Source organism: Orycteropus afer, unplaced genomic scaffold, assembly GCF_000298275.1.
Source record: "Orycteropus afer afer isolate SDZICR_OR568_19922 unplaced genomic scaffold, OryAfe1.0 scaffold00145, whole genome shotgun sequence".
Taxonomy (NCBI): Eukaryota; Metazoa; Chordata; class Mammalia; order Tubulidentata; family Orycteropodidae; genus Orycteropus; species Orycteropus afer.
Genome location: NW_006921732.1, coordinates 6,218,950 through 6,239,088, shown reverse-complemented (window position 1 = coordinate 6,239,088; position 20,139 = coordinate 6,218,950). Strand labels below are relative to the sequence as shown.

The window sequence follows — 20,139 nt, the reverse complement described above, 5'->3', positions numbered from 1 at the left end:
AGGTGTAGGGTGTAGTAACAAGAAGAATGTCGTACCTTTTCAGTCTTGCAGGCCCCGAGTGTCCTTGGGGTTGCTGGAAAGCAGAACTGCAGAATTTGGTTAAAAAAAAAAAAAAAGACAACAACCTTCAATTCCTTTGTCTTTGGCTTTAGTGTTGGTGCATAAATTTGAGTAATAGTAGTGTTAACTGATCTTCCTTGTAGGTGTATGGATCTTATCCCATCACTGACAGCATTATACTTCAGGATAGATCTTGAAACATTCTTTTTGATGATGAACACAACTCCATTCCTTTTCAATTTGTCATTCCCAGATAGTAGACCATGTGATTGTCTGATTCAAAATGACCAAAAACAGTCCATTTCAGCTCACCAGTGCCTGGGATAACAATCTTTATGCATTCCATTTCATTTCTGACTACTTCAAATTTTCCTAAATTCATCATTCGTACATTCCATGTTCCAATTATTTATTAATTTATGTTTGCAGCTGTTTCTTCCCCAAAACTTTACTTCATCCACATCAAGGTCAACTCTACTTTGGGGAAGCAACTCTTACCCAGTCATATTTTGAGTGCCTTCCGGGAGGCTCATCTTCCATCACTGTATCAGACAGTGTTTCCTTGCTATTCATAAGGTTTTCAGTAGCCAGTTTTTTCAGAAGTGGATGGCCCCATCCTTCTTCCAAGGCTATTTTCGTCTAGTAGCTCTGCTGAAACCTGCCCACCATGGGTGACTCTGCTGGTATTTGAAATACTGGTGGCATGGCTTCCAGCCTCACAGCAACATGCAAACCACCACAGTACAACAAACTGACAGAGGAGTGACGGAGTCTGTCACCACTTCTATTCTGGGTAGCAAATCTCAGGCATTCACAGACCACTCTCCGTCATTTCCCTCAGTTGCATCCAAGTTCTGGGGTGTCGGAGCTTACATTGAACCAAGGGGTTCCCAGAGTCATTTCTCCACGTGGCTACCTGATGTCCATTGTCCTCCCTCTCTTTTTGTCCACCAGTCTCCTGTCCCTTGGAAAGGCCTCCTTGGGCTCTGCTTAGATGCACCATATGCTGGGTGTGGGACTTTGCTAAGGCATCTGGAGCCTACCTGCAGAGGAACCCCAGGTGACCTTGGCTACTTTGGACCCTACCTGGAGGAGCCCTGCTTGACTCTTTAAGGAGTTCCACAAGCCTCGCTGTGGGCCCACTCAGAACTTGGCCTTCAGAACTCACTCTTAGGGACCCTGTGTTGCTTCACCCCCAGTGTCCCCCTCCTAGCTGGAGCATCATTTTAGGCCTGTGAGTACAGGAGACTGCTCCTCCTCCTCACTTGTCTCCACCATCCCTGCTAATTTAGAGGACAACCTTTGGCCATCCAGCTTCCTCTTCACCCTGCCCCACATTCCCCTCAAGGATCTTTTGTTTGTTGCTTGGTTCTTTCATTCATGAACAGATATTCACTCTGTGCCAGGCCCTGTGCTGGACATTTCAAATGGGTTTATGGCAGAACATCTTAAATATTAACTGTGCCTGACTCATCTCTGTCCCCAGAATTCTTTCCATTTGGCCCTGAGGCCTTTGATTTTGAAACCCACAAGCCAGGAATTCACTCCTTTCTGCTCTGCTTTTTGCTAAGTCATCTCCTTTCCACAGCACTTGAATAGAAGCACAATGCTATCCCACACATACCCATTTGAGAGATGAGGAAAACTGAGGCTCAGAAGGGAAAGGGACTTTCCAAGAGTGTCCAAGGCCTTTAGGATTAGCCCAGGGGCCTTTCCCATGGCTCAATCATCAGATGGGTGCCCAACTTATAACCAATGTCATTTTGGAGAGTGAGTTCAACTGGGGGGGGGGGAAGGGTGGCAACTGCTGATAAACCACAGAATGAGCCCTTAAGCAGAGGTCTCTAGGCTTATGCATGTGGGCTTTCACTCCTTTCTCAGCCTCCTTGAGTGACTCACCAACCATTATCATCAATAGCAAAAGGAGGTACTTAACTGTGTATTGAGGATCTACTCTGTGTCAAGTGCTTTACGTATGTTTTCTTCAACTAATTCTCACAGCTGACTCATATCCGAGTCTCAGAGAGATGGAGACGTGACCAAGGAGATTTTAACTCACAGCTGTGTGTTTCCAAAGCCCTCTCTCCTTTCTTCTCACCTCTCTGCCTTTAGTCAACTTTCTCCTTTTAACCTCTTACTCAAGAGAGCTCTGGAAAGAGCAGGCCCAGTCTTGACCAAGAGGTGACCCGAGACAACTCCCTTCACCACTCAGTGCCTTGGTTTCCCCATCTTAAAAGCAGCGGATCAGTTCTTCCTCTCACAAGGCTGCTGAGATGCTGGTGGAACCCAGGACAGAGAGATGCTGTGCAGACAGAGGGCACTCAGCCAATGGAAAGGTTTGCCTCTGTGCAGTCCTGGCTTCTCATCCACTACGTGGGTTGGGTTTCATTTGATTTGAAATTGATTTCATTTGATTTGAATTGGCCCCATTCATAGTGTATCCCTAGTTTGTGTAAGTGCTTCCTGATATTAATTTACTGTCCTTCATTAGTTCAAGTGTGTATTCAGGGCTGATTTCCTGGGTTTGGGTTGTCACCCTTCCTTCCACCAGCCTGTACTAAGCACCCACCAAGTGTCCAGGCTCTGGATTCAATCAGTGGTAGGAGGATGTGATGTAGGGTCTCATTGGCCCCATTCATAGTGTATCCCTAGTTGCAGGTACAGGGCCAGTCCACCATGGAACCCCTCAATGGATATCTGATGGTTGGCTAGGTAGGGAGTGGTGGCAATGCTGAGATGTTGAGGCATGTCAGGCTGGCCTGTTTATATCAGTTGTCCAACTCAATTTAGGACTGTTGTATTTCCACAGAAGGTAACCTTGGGAACCATCTTGCCACCTTCCAGTCAGCCCTGATAAACACATGGTCACCCAGCCTCTACTTGCATGTATCCAGGAATGGGTTAGTCATCACCTCTCCTAGTAGAGTCCATCCTCATACTGAGCAGACGCCCTCTCTGTAACTCTGCCTGCCCCACTGCAACTTCCACAGGTCACTGTCAGCCCCCAGGAGCTACACACACTAGTGGACCACCCTAGTCCCCACCTCAAACAAGAGGCATAGTGCCTTGCTCTCTGCTGCACACACTTGCATTTTCCCAGCCCCTCACAGGGTGGTTCTGAAAACTACCCACCGCTACCCTTGCCCTGGCCTCAGCTGTGCCCTCTCCCAAGGTAGGGCCCAGAGCCTCATGGGACATTCTTGGTGGAATCTGAGGCTCAGGTGTGCCCTGGGCAGGTTGCTTCCACCCACCCATGACCTCAGAGAGGGAACTGCATTTTGTACATATGTCATTTTTCTTAACTTTCTGTCAGGTGATAGGGTGGAACATCCTGGTCTTTTTCCTTCTCAGACAGTCCCAGGGTAGTATGGGTTGTGCGGGACTGGGCATCAGTGAAGTTGCCCCCTGTGTGAGCCTGGCTAATGCTAACAGAACATGTTCATCCCCACTATCTCTGGTCAGGCAGCCCTGATAGTTGGGCAGCCTTGGGATAATGAAGCCCTTGGAAGACAAGTGACTGGTGTGAGGGCACACAGTTACCTTATGGCAGAGCCTAGGCTGGAATTGGGTCTTCAAACCTTCAAACCTACATCATGGACCCATCCTCTGCTATTTCTTCTTGGAATTCAAGAGATGAATCCAAAAGGGTTCATTTATGGAGCACCTGTCATGTGCCCAGAACCAGGCCATACCAAAATGTCTGAAACAGGCCTCTGGGGTCAGGAGGGCCACCCCTTTTTGCAGTGAGAACACTGGGATTCACAGGGGTCAGGAAGAGGAGGAATCGGACCTGGGCTCTGCACTATTCAGACAGGATGGAGACTTCCTGTCCAGGCCATGGGGGTAAGGTTAGTTGTGGGGTGAGTGTTGAGGTTCATGTGGTCCCTCTTCTTCCTCACTTACCAGCCTCACCCCCAACCCCTCCAGTTCAGATAGTGCACCCATCTAGAAAGGTGTTTCCAATGTGGCAGAAGCTTCTTGTGCTCTGCCATCTGGCTGTAAAGGTTGTGGACTGCCCTGCTTGCAGTGCCTTCTGTCTGCCTCCCTTCTCGGGTCTAGCTCTCAGAGACCGGGCACCATCAAGCCAGGCTCAGAGCATGCGGTGCATGAACAGGAGAGTGAGTAGGGAGCCGGGCAGTCCTGGCCACAGCACCTGGGCAGTGATAAGGAAGACCTGGGTTTCTTGGGCATTCAGTAGAGGGTGGAGGATAGAACTTGGTGAGACTCCTGAGACTATGGCCCATAGTCACCCTTCAGGTCTGAAATTGAACTCACTCCTGTGACTTCCAGCCAAACAGTAGACAGGCGTATAGGGTAAACATTTACATCAGGTAGATACACTCCTTAGAATGATCAATCATGGGAGAACAGAAGGGCAGTGTTTGCACAGGGAGATAGCTAAAGGGGCAAGAATGCATAGGAAGGAAGGATACCAGGAAGAGGTAACTATGGGAAGGAAGTGGGAAGAGAGCTGTTACATTGTGGGGAATTGTAGTTAATGTCATGAAACAAAATGTATATAAACTGCTGTATGGAAAATGAATTTGCTCTGTAAACTTTCACCCAAATCACAGTAAAACTTAAAATAAATAAATAAGAAGGGGGGAAGAAAAAAAAAGAGGGTGGAAGAAGGGAAGGGAGGGGGATTAAGAGGAGCCTCAGTGGGCCCCGAGGCCTGAGCCATGCCTAGGAGGATAGGGAGGACTGGACAGGTAAGTACAAGGGCCTTGTGAGCAGAAGACAGAGCACAGGCAAAGGCCTGAAGGCTGGAGGGTATGGCATGTGGCTGGAGTGTGGGGCAGGGAAAGAGACCTTTGTGCTAAGAGAGGTCATTGGGGCCAAAGGGTGGTCTGAGGCCTTGTCTAGGGCCAGATGTGTACTCCCCAAACCCAGGCCAACCCAGCAATCATGGGGAAGAGGCATGGTGAGCCTGGCCCCTCACACTTGTAGCCTCAGGCCATCTCCTGGAGGCTGCCTGGAGCCACAGAGAGGTGTGTTGGGATTGTGTCTGTCAGCGGGCCTGTCTGTGTTGGTGAGTGTCAGGATATTGGTGTGAGAACATGCTTTTACCCACTGACCTCATGCATGGATTGTCTTTCACTCTGTGCACACACAAACTACCGTGAAGCTGTGTTCTGACATGGAGACCAGTTTCTGCACACACTGTGCTGTGAGTAGGGCTGGGTGTCAGTGCACCTGGGGTCTAGGGAGTTTGCATGTGTGTGCATGTGGTCATGTCCTGGGCCTTTGTCTGGGATATGGGACTTAGGTGTCTTTGTGTATATGTGTGAGTGTGTGTGTTGTGTGTTGGCCTGTGTTGTATGTCTCTATGGCATGAGTCATGTGTGTAAGAGAGAGAAAGAGAGAGAGTGTGTGTTTCTGGGACTTGGTATGTGGCTTGGTGTGTGTATGTGTGTATGTCAGTGTGTATGTTGCTGTCCTGGGGCTTTATGTCTTTATTGTGTGGTGTTATGTCAGTGTGTGTTTAGTTCTGTGGCTGGTGACTTGCTGTGTGTGTTGGCCATTCTATGCTATCTGCTCTCTGCCAGGTCCTGGCCACTAGCTGAGCTTCTCTCCACAATCCAAATGATGTCTACGTACAGCTCAGCACAGTGAACTCAGATCTACTGTAAGGCCCCTATGGAAGCAGACTCAGTGCCCCGCTCACATCTTCTCCTATGTTTGGGGACTTTGCATAACGCCAGAAGGGTGGCCTCGATCCCTTGACCCTCACTGACAGGACTTCTTCAACTGCTGGGAACAGGAATTTGCTTCTAGCCCACACAGGACCTTTCTGCTGAAGGGCCTAGCCCATAGCCTTCAGCACAGTCCTGGGTGAGAAAGAGATGGGATGTCTGCAGTGCCCATCCCACCAGCCCTGGAAATATCCTCCCAAAGATAGGTGCAAATTGGCCAGCTCTGGGAGCAAGGCCTGCAGCCCCTCCACCCCATTCTCCCTCTGCCTTGCTGTGTGCTCCATGCACAAGCCCCCACCCCTCCACTGGCCTGCCATCTGGGTGGTTCTGAAGGCTTGGTGAACTGAGCAGATGGGAAGAGATTCCCCACACTGGACTTGGGTCTCACGGCTCCTCCTTGGTCATGACTGTCTAGGAAAGGAATAGGGACTAGTGCCTAAGAGCTTGGGTGCTGAGTTGTACCTGGACTCCATCCCTCAAGAACTCTAACCTCTCTGGTTCTCAGTTTCTGCCTCTGTCACAACAGGGAATTGTTGAACCCGCCTAATGGGGCAAGCAAAATTGTGTTTAGGAAGAGGTTGGCCCAGTCCTGATGCACTGGTACATCATAAACGAGATAGCTGCTGTTGTGGGCTTAGGCCCTCGCCTGGCACACATCTGCTTCGTCAGTTCATTCATTTATTCAAATGACACCACACGCTCTAGGCTAGATCAGACCCTCCAGAGAACGGGGTCCGGGCCGGTGTCCCCCAGCCTCACCTCTCAGGACTCTTCCACATCTGCCCCTTTCCTTCTTGCCTCAGCCACCCCCAGGAGGACTGTTGAAGCATGAGGCTCCAAGGAGACCCTGTAGTGGGTTCAGAGGACAATACCCTCAGGGCCAGAGTCCCCCTCTTCCCAGGTGAGATGGTGAAAAAGGACCTTCAGCTCCCAGCTGGCTAAGCACAGAACTTTTTGACATCTTGGAGAACAATCTGGCACTGCCCATTCCTCCCATCCAAATCCCTGTTGCGAAGTAAATTAGAAGTTTGTACGAAAATGAGAAGTTAATCCCTGAATGGCCTGCCAGACTGTTGTAACCCAATATATTTTACCCTTAAACCAGAAATGTGTTTGTTTAGAAGCAAGTCACTGGCAAATGCCAAAACTGGAGGCATTTCCTCCCCTGCCCCACCTCGTGCCCTGGTCTCCCAAACCTCCCCTTTGCTCAGATTCTCAGTTAAAGCATGAGAAACGGAGCCCTCGTTCTTCTTTGAGCCGTATCAGCCACAGGGAGGAAATTTGACATTCATTCACACCAACTGTGTGCCAGTTTCTACACTGGGCAAGTTCTTTTATTTATTTCTAACAGCCGTTTGCAGTGGCCCCATTTTGGAGAGGGGAAAATTGAGGACAGGGATGGGACGTGACTCGGCCAGGGTCGTGCCCATTGGTTGTGGACCCTGGCACAAGCCTGCATCTGGTGACTTTGTCTTTGGTTTGCCGCACAGCAGCTCACACCTCACATGTGAACGGGCCCTCCACCCTTCCCTGGAGCCAGAGGAAGAAAACAGTCTTTTCCCACACTGCCTGTGTGCCCAGCCCCAGACTGAGGCTTCCTGACATGGTCCCAATCCGCCTCTTACAGGGAGAAGGCTCAGAGGCAACAGCCCTGCAGATTTGTCTCACTTACGCAGCCTTTCCTGCCAGGAAGAATTGAGCACCAGGCCCCGCAGGTCCTGGACATTAACCCTCCCCCTCCCCCAGCCTGAGCTCAAGGGGTCCTCAGGCTTGGCCTGGAGGGGAAGATGCAGCCCCTTCCCCAGCTCCTTGGATCTCCCCCTGTCTTTCATCTCCTGCCCTCAGTTCTGTAAGCTGCACACAGTGGTAATGGATTGCAGTGGACTTTTTTCAATTAGGTTCTGATTTTCCCTCTCCTGTTACTATAAAACACCAGATGGTCTGGGGCTTCACGGTTCCCAGGGTATTTTCCTCCGTTATTTTAATCTTCTTTCGTAACATGCCCCACATGTGGGAACTGGGCCTTGCAAGGCTCTGCTCTGTGGATCAGCCGGGCACTTTCTTCTTCGCTGCGCACCTTGGCTGTCCCTTCTGTGTGGTGGCACCTTCTTTCTTGGGTGGGTGGGGCAGGAGGAAGGAGCATGCCTCCCTTCTCGGCATCCCCACTGGGACCTGGCAGGCCTTTCCGGGGCCTGGAGCCCATGGTGTGCACCTGGTTGAAAATGACAGTAATAGGTCCTGTGTGCCAGTGTATGGTGCTTTCGTAGGGGCCCCTGAGGAGATGAGACATATAAAAGACTTACCAGACCTAAGGTCAGATCCCAACTCTGCTACTTACTGGCTGTGTGACCTGGAGCTTTACTGGCTGTCACCTTTCTGAGCCTCGGTTTCCTCAGCTGCAGAGTGGGGCTAGTAAGTAGCCTCACCAGCAGGGCGTACTGTCACAATTTAATCGCAGACTGTCTGACACAACACCCTCATGGTAGGTGTCAGAGGGGTCACCCAGCAGCCCCCGCAGATCCAGCCCCACCTACTTCTCATGGTGACCAGCTCAGCCCAGCAACTTGCATCATTCTGAACTCACCTCGGTTTTGTCTTAGGATATATATCTGTATCTATATACCCACTGCCGTCAAGTCAATACCAACTCACAGTGACCTCCATGGAGTTTCCAAGGCTGTAAATCTTTACAGAAGCAAGTGCCTCATCTTTGTCCCATGGAGCGGCTGGTGAGTTAGAACCGCTGACCTTTTGATTAGCAGACAAATGCCTTACCACAGTGCCACCAGAGCTCTCCATATATATATATATATATATATATATATATATATATATATATGTAGTTGTTGTTATGTACCGTCGAGTCAGACCTGACTCATAGGGACCCCTCCTTGGGTTTCTGAGGCAGTATCACTACGGAAGTAGCTTGCTCAACCTTTCTTCCGAGGAGTGGCTGGTGAGCTTGAACCGCCAGCTTTCTGGTTAGCAGTCAAGTGCCTTAGGCACTCTTCTGCCAGAGCTCAATCTCTCTCTCTCTCTCTCTCTATGTATATATATGTTTGTGATAAATATATACATAACAAAACATTTTCCATTTCTATAGTCTTCATCGTTGTTGTTGTTGTTATGTGCCATCGAGTTGGACCCGACTCATAGCGACCCCTCCTTGGGTTTCTGAGGCAGTACCACTATGGACCTTTAATGACATACATTCATCATGTTGCGCGACTATCACCATTAACCAAAAAAAAAGCAAACTCACTGCCATCGAGTTGTTTCCAGCTCATTAACCGTTAACTGAATTTTTTCATAACATTTAACCCAAGCTCAGTGTCCCCCTAAGTATTTTGCCTTCCTTTCTCCTTCCCTCCCCCTGGGGACCAGTAATAAACTTTGATCCCTGTACACTTGCCTATTTTACATATTTCTTACAAGTGAGATCATATAATATGTATCCTTTTGTGACTGACTGATTTCACTCAGCCTAATGGAGATCACTATGAGTTGGAATCAACTCAAAGGCAGTGGGTTTATTTTTTGCCATATATATATATAGTCTTCCGAAAAGCAAACTCACTGCCTTCGAGTTGACCCTCATTGGGTTTCCAAGATTATAAATCTTTATGGAAGCAAACCACTACATCTTTCTTCCACAGAGCAGTTAGTGAGTTGAAACCACTGACCTTTTGGTTAGCAGCCAAATGTCTTAACCACTATACCACATAGCAGCCCTTCCTTGGGTTTCCAAGGCAGTGTCACTATAGAAGTAGATTGCCCCATCTTCCTTCTGAGGAGTGGCTGGTGCGCTTGAACTGCCAGCCTTCTGATTAGCAGTCAAATGCCTTAGGCATTATGCTACCAGAGCTCCTTAATATTATCTTAGGATCTATTTCAATGTTTGTGCATTTTAAGATAAACAATAAACTCCTAAGTGCCTGTGCTTACATTTGTGTAGACTGGCAGGTGCTCCTTCTCCCTCTGTGTGTACCCCAACCAATTGCAGCCACCCAGAGAGGACCCTCTCTGGTCCCAGGGGTGTGAACCTGTCCTTCTGACTAGATACATCTGCTGTATATTTGATTATTTAAGCCAGCGCATTTCAGAATTACCCATAACAGGAGATGGCTGCATAATTCTGTGGTCGACAGAGTTTGGCATCAGAGCCCTGGGCCACAGGACGCCACATCTACTCTGGTTTCATAGAGAACAACCACCTCTTGCCAAGATATACCATGCAATGCACACTTTTGTTGTTGTTGTTGTTACAGATGAGAACTCTAGGCTCAGACAAGTGAAATGAACTTGCTGGAGTTATGCAGGTGGGAAATGAGGCAGGTTCTGCACCCAGGTCTCTCTAATGCATCCAGAAAACTCAGTGAGGGTGGGAGTGGGGATTGGAGGGTACAGACCCCACCCAACTGTCACCAGGGGCCAGATCATACCAGCCAGAGCAGCAGGGTGAGGATTTATACTTGCTGAGGCACTGGGGAGCCATGATGGGTTTTAGCAGGGGAGAGAGTTGAACAGACCTGTGGGCTTAAGTCTTCATTCTGGATATGGTGTGGGAATGAGTTGGAAGGACCAGGATGGGGGACAAGGAAGTGGCTGGTGAAGCCATCCAGGTGGGCAGTATGGGGAACGTGGACTATGGTAGTGGGGTAGCTAAGGGGAGAAGGGTGTGCACATGAAAGATGTTTGGGAGGTAGCACTTCCCTGGCTTGGTGACTAGTTGGGTGCAGGGGCTGGGGAGGAGGAACAGGTTTCTGGCTTAAACATCTGGATGGAAAGTAAGGAGCCAGGACCTTTCCAGCCTGGAAGTCCACCCAGCAGGAGTGGCACTTGAGTCCCCCAAGTGAATAGCCTCATGCCACCCCATTTGTGGAGGGTGATTTGTGAGGCCTTTCAGACCTGCTCAAGAATGAGTCACCACCCCATTGATCTGAATGAGGGGATCCCCTCCCATTTCTGCTCCTACCTCTCTTTTCCCTGGTCCCTTTCATTCTGACTTAGCAGATCATTAACTGTTTCCAGAACATATACCACCCTGCCCAGTCTCCCTGCCTTAACTAATGCTGAAACTTCCACTTGAAATGCTTTTCCTTGCACCTCACTCCTGTCCAAATCCAGCCTGCACCTGGAGCCTCAGCTCCTCCCTGAAGACTTTTTTGACACCCCAGGCTCCCCCAACTGGAAGCCTCTGTCTGGACCAGCCTTTCTCGAGGCTCTAAATACATTCTACTTTAAAGTTATGAATCTTTGTGGTCTTTGCCATCCTAAAGTCCCAGCTCCTAGTATGCTTCCCGGCACCCAGAGGAGCAGCTGAGTGAGGCAAGAAAGTATGAACCAATGTGCAAAAGGATGAGAGAATGTGACAGTGAACCCGAGAAGTGGGTGGGTGGAAGGGCGGAGGGATGCATGAGTGAGGGAGGGGCAGGAGCGAGTGGGGCGTGGGGGTTACGTGGGTAGGAAGGTTGGAGGAGTGAGGGGTGCACAAGTGACTCTCAGGGCCCTGGGGTTTGGCCAACATTCCTTCCATGTGTCCCAGATTGATGGGTCATTTCTTTCTCAAAAAGAATGTTAATGCTGACTGGACCTTAGCCCACATACAGATACCCAACCCTTGCAGTGCAGTGTCCCAGAGGGTCTCCTCAGCAGAGTTGTACACCTGAAGGTTGGAACCAGGGAGACAAGTATCCACGACAAAATCCACCCTAGAGACTGAGGGGACTGGGAGGTGTCAGGGAAGAATATCAGGAAAGCCCCACCCCAGTGGATACTTCCCAGGACGAAGACCCCATGGAAGCATCAATAGACTCTTGGGTCGTGGTGTCATTGCCTTAGGGCCCATCCTCCACCCTCAGGAAACAAGGCCCAAAGCTAGGGATATGCTTGTTGGCTCTATTTCTGCTCCAGCAAGACCCGTGTTTCTGTTCTGGCAGTATTTACCCCCACAACACAACAAGGGTGGGGTCTTGCTCAGCCCTCTCACAGTTGTGAACAGGGCCTCTCCAAGCCATTCCTACCCCAGAAGGCTGCCTCACTCTCATTGGAGGCTATTCCTGTCTACCAAAGGATGCCCTGTGAGACTTGGCGTGGGAATGTTTCTAGGGTCTGACCAGTGCAAACACACTGACCCCCTGTACTTTACTTCTGGAGTCAGTGAAACTTGACCCACACTAGTGTCCTCTCTTAGGGCAAGTGGGGCTCAACCGAGAACAGTAACAGCCGTAATAATGGTAATAACATCAGTGTGGCGTTTCTTACCCTCACAACTCTGTGAGCTGCTTCATATCATTTTCATTTTGCAGAGAAAGAAACTGAGGCACAGAGAGGGGCACTGACTTGCCAGGGTCACACAGCAAGCACCTGGCCACAGCTGAGTAAGGCTCTAGGCCAGGTCTGTCTGCTTCCCAAGTATGGACCCTGCACCTCTGAGTTCTGAGGCATCAGACCATGGGGGGCTTTGCATGTCAGGCTAAGGGGCTTGACTGGATGTTAGAAGGCAAGATGAGCCCTGGGAGGGTTCTGAGCAGGAGGGCTAACCTGGTTGTTTACAGTTCAGAAATACACTCATAGAGCATGAGAGCTGGTGGGGCCATGGAGGTTGACTGTTTGGAGCCTGTGTGGTCTTTAGTGCAGTTTCTGGCTATGAGACAATAGGGAGGGAACTCACAGGAGCCTGGGATGTGCATGCCCTGGCTTTAGGATTCCAGACCAAGACCCTCCACTCTGATAGGTCCTGGGTAACCTGGGTACAGATTTGGAAGCTGAGGTCCCTAGATTAGCCTTCTTAGGGCTCTAAACACATTCTACTTTGTCTGGAGGTGTGAGTCTTCCATGGTTTCCGATGCCCAGAGAGGGGAGTAGACCTGTCCAGGGTGCCTGCTCACACAGCCTGTTCCCTTGTCCTCAGCCTACTCCAAGGTCCACCCCCAGACCCCAGCCTGAGCCAGAGCCTGACAATCCCCTCATGGACCCAAGTCAAGGCCCTGGGAGCCCAAGGTGTGAGGAGAAGTTCAGTCCAGACATCAGGCTTGAGGCAGAGGACTGGGGAGTGATATGAAGGATTAAGGAGGGAGGATGGAGATGGGACATAGGGGAGAGAGGAAACCCATTTCCCTGTCTGGCGGGACATGATCAGCTTGCACACATGCATGCATGCATGCACACATGCCTTCCCACTGCAGAGGGGCAGTAGGCCAGGGAGTTGCCACCCAGGCAGAATGCCATTCCACTACTTACCTGCTCCACAACCTTTAGTGCTAGCTAGAGCAACGAGATTGGTCAGTAACTTGGTGCCAAGATAAGTCCTTATTTTACATTATTTCATTTAACCCTTACAACCATCTCCCATGGTTAGTAGAACTCACTCAGTTTTACACATAAGGAAACTAAAGCTCAAAGAGTTGAAACAACTTGCCTTGGATCAATCAGTAAGTAGAGTAGCCGGGACTCGAACCTGGGTCTGTCCAACACCAGAGTCTGAATCGCCTCCCTTGTCACTTGGTCTCCCTGAGCCTCAGCTCGTCATCTGACAGTGGGGAGAATATTGCCTGCCTAGAGGGGCTCTGGGGAGGATAGGCGATCACATTTGTGGAGGTAAGCAGAGCTGGGCCCACAGTTGGTGCTGAACCAGTGAATGTTCCCAGCTTTCCCCTCTGTGCCTCTGTTCTCTCCATCCATGCAGCTATGGAATGGGGAGGATCATAGGAGCCTTGGCAGGTGGCTACAGGCAGAGCCCACATACCCTCAAGGCCCCTGCCATATCTCAAGATTCTGGCTCTGATTGAGGTACTGCTCTGCCAGGGTACATACACCCTCATCCCAGACCGGCACCTCTTCTCCACCTGCTTCTATCTCTCGGTCCACCCCCATCAGGGCACCCTGGCCCAGCTGCCTGTGGCACAGCTCTGGGAATGAAGGTGGGGGGACAAAGCTGGGCCAACATGCATGAGTATGGCAGTGCACGGGCACACATACTGAGGTACCCTGATAAACACTGGAGTGAGGAGAGTGTACTGACAGGGGCCCATTGTACCCCCGTGCCCAGAAACCCTTGTTCTTATCCCCATTGGATCATGTCTCTAACTCAACCTCTGCCCCCTGAATGCATGCTGGCCCTGCCTTCAAGGAACTCACAGACCCTCAGCCTAAAGGGAGGGAGAGAAGGCAATGATGATGCAGTGAAAACCTCACTAACCCACCAAGCCCAGGGCTATGACGGAGGAGCAGCAAAGAGCAAGGGAGCACAGAGCAAGAAGGGGTGGGGGAGGAGGGAAGGCTTCTCAGAGGTGATGGTGCTTGAGTGACATGAGGTGATGTTTGCTAGGTGAACAAATGAGGGAAAGACGTTCCAGGCAGAGGGAACAGCTCAAGCAAAGTCCTGAAGGCATGGAAGTTCCTGACACATTCAGAGAGAGGCAGTCACTCCCAGGTGGCTACCGCATGACATATGAAGATCCCAGCCTTTTGAAAAATGTATGAATTAAATTGTCAGGGAGTTGGAAGGGAAGGTGTCCCAGGAGGGGTAGAGCCTGAACAAAGGCAGGGGGGCGGGAGCGACTGTGCTGGCCCAGACAGCAGTATGCAGACCCTTGGGGGAGAAGATGATATACCGATCTCCAGAGTCTGGTGGACTCTCACAAACTCAGAAAAATCACGCAGCACACGAGGAGTTATTGCCCCTCTGCCTCAGATGTCCACCCGTCCTGCACAGGCCAGAGAGGAACAAAGGGACGAGCTGGATGCCGAAAGGAAGCCCCACTCTGCAGTCGAGGCTCCTCTCCTTCACGTCGGGGTGAACTTGGCACGAGGCCATTGCAGGAGAGCAAGGGCGGGGGGGACTTGTGGCCTATTCACTCCCCAAACAGGATTTCCTTCTGGTTTTGATGCATGGGAAAGGCACCACATCTGGAAGTAGGAAGCAGAACAGCCTCTAAAACCCAGCTGCGGGCGGCTTGCCTTGGACGAGCCCCAGCAGAGCACAGCCCACAATTGTGGCCAGGTCTTTGAGGGGAAGGTGAGGGCAGCTCACTATCTCTGGATTCTCATTCTCACGTGTGTCAAGCAGCTCTGCTGTGCTCTCCATGCCACCCCACCCCCTCTGCCCTGGCTCAGTGACCCTCATCTATAAGTGCCTTTCTCAACTGACCCCCCCATCTCTTCTCCCAGTAGCCAGACAAGTCTTCCTAGAGTGCTTATCTGACCCTGTACCTTCCCTTTTTAAGACCCTGCCATAGCCACCACTGGAATCCAGACTCCTCAGCCTGTCATCTGAGCCCCACTGTTTGGCCTCTAGCTAGACAATGAATAAGGAAGACCGCGGAAGAACTGATGCATTTAAATTGTGGTGTTGGCAAAGAATATTGATATATATTGAATATACTGCCAGAAGAACGAACAAATCTGTGCATGAAGAAGTGCAGCCAGAAGGTTCCTGGAGACAAGAATGGCCACACTTCGTCTTACCTGCTTTGATCATGTTGTCAGAAGGGACCAGTCCCTGGAGTAGGATATCAATGCTTGGTACAGTGGAGGGGCAGAGAGAAAGGGAAAGATCCCTCAATGAGATGGATTGACACAGTGGCTGCAAGGATAGGCTCAAGCATAGCAAGGGCCGTGAGGATAGCACAGGACCAGGCAGGGTTTTGTTCTATTGTACACAGCATCACTATGAACCAGAGCCAACTTGACGGCACCTAGCATTTGGCCTCTGACTTCCCTGCAGAGTCCTCCACCACTAGAGCCCCACCCCCAACATTTCTTCTGTACTCAGATAGGGGTCCCACTAGCTCCCAGGGAATTTGTGTCTTTCCCACTTGCGAGCCTGAGAGCCTGCCTTCCCTTGGCCTTCCGTACTGCCCTGCTGTCTTCTTTGGAAATCCTAGTCATTGTGTGAGACTCAGGTTGATCAGTGACTGAATGAAGTGAATGGGTCAGTGTTGGCACAGCTGGCCGTGTATGCCTGCCACACCACCTCCACTTCTCTCCAAACTTGGCATCATCATCCCCCCTCTGGGCTGGGCCCTCCTCTGTGCTGCCAAAGCCCTGAGTCTCCCTCCACTCTAGCTCTGAATGCACAGTTTGGTGATGGTGATTTATGTGCATGTCTCCCTTCTGAGCTCTGCCCACAGTCCTCACCAGGCATCCACCCATAAACTCACTCACAGATAACCAGTAAGTATCCAGTTGCCCATCGGGTCAGTTATGACTCATGGCAATCCCATCCATGTGTGTCAGACTAGAGCTGCACGCATAGGGTTTTCAGTGATTGATTTTTCAGAAGTAGGCTGCCACGCCTTTCTTCTGAGGCACTTCTGGGTAGACTCAAACCACCAGTCTTTAGGTTAGCAGCTGAAAGTGTTAACCATTTGCACCACACATAAAGTACCTTTGAAACTGAGGTGGAGGGGGTATGCAAAAAGGAAACCAGTGTCCAGCTCAGAAGAAGGAGGTTGAGTGTTCTAGCTGTGGGCACGTATGTGGGAACCCATCTGACTCGATTCCCTGCAGATGAAGCCCAGAGAAAGGGTGTGAGGGAGAAGCCTCTGTTCATCATGGGCTGCCTGCTACTGGGAGCCCAGGCCAGCCCCTTGTTGAGAGGGGTGGGATGATCTGGCTCGGGGCGGTGAGTGGTCAGATGGTCCTAATCCAGCTTGGATGCTCACTGTTGGCACCTTAACCTGTGCCTGGAGGATGCATCTGGTGGCTCAGGACCTGCCTCCTTTGGTTTCATCTTCCTCAAGGGTCACCTCTGCCTACACACCTGTCCCAGGGAGGGCAGTAAGGTATAGCACACCCACCTGGGCTTTGCCACCAAACTTAGCTTGCGTCCTGTCTTTGCCATATGCTAGCCTTGTGACCTTGGGCAGGTCACTTCACCACACGGGGCCTCCATCGATTGATCCATGAAATGGGGACATTGATGCCACGTACAGGGTGGTTGTGAGGTTGAACACTCAGCACCATACCTGACACAGCAGCTGTCAGTCGACATGCATACTGCCTGAACCTTGCCTGGTTGTGTGGCACGGTCCAACAGTGAGGAGAAGCAGGAAGGAGCAGCCCATTGCACTAAGAGGTAGGAGTCAGCTGCCTCCACCCATCAGGCAACATCTGAGCTTTGAAGGCTGAGGGAGAATTTAGTGAATGGCTGTGAAAGGGAGGGCTTTCTTTGCTGAGTGACTTTCATGAACCAGGCTGGAGCTTGCACGGCTGACTCCTAAGGCTGTTACTGGAGTATGAGGTGGGAACAGGGAGGCAGGAAGGTGTGGCAGAGGTTGCAGGGCTTGAATGCTAGATTAAGTGGAGAATGACAGGATCCGATGTTTATGTCAGAAGACTTCTTCTGCATGCTGGTGGAGAACAGGGAGGCAGGAAGGAAGTTGGAGGATTCTCCAGGGAGAGAAGTCGGAGCTGGGCAGAGACTGCAGGGATGAAGAGGCCTGGGGCCACAGGAGGAGGGTCTGCGCAGGCAGAGGCTCTTTCTCTGACTCCATTCCCACTGTGATTCATTTCTTGCTCTCTGTACCACTCCCCCCACTAGACTGGGGCGTCACATGTCTCTGCTGTGTCCTGCTATACCTCACTCCTCAGCACAGCACCTGGTATGTGGTGGGCATCAGACAGCTGCATGACCGATGAGAACTCAAAGGAGACCCTTTGGTTTACAAAGGTCCTCTGTTTCTGACATTAATCGGCGTTAATGCTATACTCTGGATGAACACAACCCATTGACATTCACAGTTTTCTGCCCCATGAGATCCTCAATATCAGCCCTGAGACATGGCCACACAGCCTGAAGTGTGCAGACATGGCCATTAGGCAGAGAGGTCAAGGCCATTACCCAAAGCCTCACTAGGACAGAACCTGACTCAAATGCAGGCTTTTGTGTTCCAAGCCCTGCTCTCTCTGCACTACGATGTGGCACCTGTCCTCACGTCTATTCAGGCTGTAATGCTGTCAAGAAGCATGTAGTGTCCAGGTGGCATTGGGAAGGGGATCCTATTAGATCCAGAAATGAAAAACCGCTTTTCTTCTTCAGCCCAAGTGGTCCATTGCAAGTCAGAGAAGATTTTTTTTTTTTCCTAGAAACTACCAGGGCTTCCCAGCTACAGAGTCTGGGTCTGAGCAGTTCAGGGGGAGCGGAACCAGAGAATCTATAGGCCTCAGGCAGGACCAGGTGGGGTAGAGGATGCTAGGAGCCAAGTAGGCTTGATCCTCTGGCCACAGCCCAGGGGACAATTCCAGACTGGGTGGTGGGCCTTACAGGGGCTGCCGACCACCCCTCACCAGCCTCTCCTGCAGTTTGAGGGCTGCAGCAAGGCCTTCTCGCGGCTGGAGAACCTCAAGATCCACCTGAGGAGCCACACGGGCGAGAAACCATATCTGTGCCAGCACCCAGGTTGTCAGAAGGCCTTCAGCAACTCCAGTGACCGCGCCAAGCACCAACGCACCCACCTTGACACGGTAGGCCTAGGGGGCGGAGACTGGGGGTGGGAGAAGGGGGGGATGTGCACCTACTCCCCCATTTGTCTAATGCACAGCTGGAGCCATTGTCCATGCAGAACCCCTCCCATTAGACCTGTAGACCTCCTTCAGACCTAGTGACATTTGGAACCAGATAATTCATGAGGCAGGGGAGGAAGGGAGGAACAGGGGTGTCTGCCTTGTGCATTGTAGGGTATTTAGCATCAGCCCTGGCCTCTGTTTACTAGATGCCAGTAGCACCCTACTCCCAATCATGACAGCCAAAACTGTCTTTGGACATTGCCAAATGCCCTGTGGTGTCCCCTGGGGGGGATATTTACCCCAATTGAGAGCCAGTGCTTTAGCCTGTGGGTACCAGCCCACCCCTAGCCCAGGCTCTGGCATCCTTGCGTATCCCCATGGAGGGAATGGGCTCACTGTCCTGTCAGCCGTATCTGGAGCAGCCACTTCCTGCTGTCCACCTCCTCAGCCTCAATTCATGGAGACAGCCCAGAGTCTGTCCATGACCTACTGTGGTTGTCCCTTGAACACTGATTGAGGCAGTGACTAAGACTCCCAGGCCTAGGAATAGTGGTCTGGGCCTTCCAGAAGCCTGTGTCTCTCTCTACCTCCCTTCCCTTATTTGTGGCGGGCACTGTCACAGCCACAGCATTATCACAGCATAGGTGTAAGCCTTCCCCTCTCGTGCATATAGACGTTAACATTTAAAGCACTTCCTAACACGTTATCTCTGATTTCATACCAGCCCTGCCAATCAGGGCCTTAGGAATCTATCTGACAGATGAGGGAAGCAGGGTGCAGGGAGGTTCAGTGCTTGCTCCCGGTCACACAGCTGGAAGGTGGCAGAGCTGACTCAAACCTGGGCCTCTACACCAGTCTTAACCAGTCTCCTTTGCGGGTGTGCTGCAGGACCCAGCCCCTGTGTGCAGCAGGAGACCAGGGTCTGCAGCAGAATCCATGTCTGGGCCCCAAGCTCTCCCTGCAGATGTTTGGGGATCTCTGAGGGTGAAAGGCCATTCAGCCCAGGCTGACAAGTATACAGATGAGGAAACAGAAGTCCAACAGAGGGGGACTGACCTGCATAGAGTAGGGGAAGTTATGCCCATTTTACAGGCAGAGAAACAGAGACTCAGATTGATGAAGTCATTCGCCCCTGTTATGGAGCTGGGATGGGAACCAGGGTATGACTTCCAGTGCTCTTTGCTGAAAAAGCAGATGTGTTAGCCACCCCAGAAGGTAGGGCTGAGGAAAGGGGGCCAGAGTGGGAAGGGAAGAGCCCTATCCCCAGCCTGGAACTGGCTCCTCTCTCCACCCATCCCCACTGTCATACACTGTGCTGGGGACATGAAGTGAGGAGTTATTCTAAGAAATCCTCCCCTTCCTTACCTCTTCACAAGGTTAGGCCTTGGTGTGCTGGGACCCCAGTCCAGACCCTGAGAGACACCTGTGGTTAGGTCACCCAGATGCCACAGGCAGCACCAGTACACTAAGCCTCTCCTCACCCCCATGCCATCTCTCCTGGGCCTGGGGATGCTCTCTGTGGGCCTCTCTGGGTCACCTGCCCTGACTTAGTCCTTTCCCCTCCCTCCTCACTGCATTTCCTGGACCCAACCCCAAAGCAACAGTCCTCTGGCCCCACTTGGTATATGAACAGGGCCCCAAGGACTAGGTTGGATCAGACTCAGAATGAGCCTGCAGAATCATCTCAGGCCTTCTTCTCTCCCAGAGGTCCCGGGCCCCACGAAGCCTGGGATGTGCAGCAGCCAAGCTCAGCACCCCGCTCGAGCCCCCACATAAACACTAGCAGGCAGCTCCATGGTGCTGGGTTGTTTTCCCAGCACCACACTCAGAGGGCTGGTGAATCAGGTTCTATGCATGGCGGAGCCTTGTTTTC

General features: G+C 51.3%; 1 protein-coding gene across 1 annotated transcript in view; it reads left to right on the top strand.

The window, feature by feature from the left end:
- Positions 1-20,139, top strand: part of GLIS1 (GLIS family zinc finger 1) — a 403,602-nt gene that overhangs the window by 360,706 nt on the left and 22,757 nt on the right. The window contains exon 5 of the mRNA XM_042781663.1: positions 18,063-18,224. Coding sequence (XP_042637597.1) covers positions 18,063-18,224 — 162 coding nt within the window. The remainder of the gene's footprint in view (positions 1-18,062; positions 18,225-20,139) is intronic.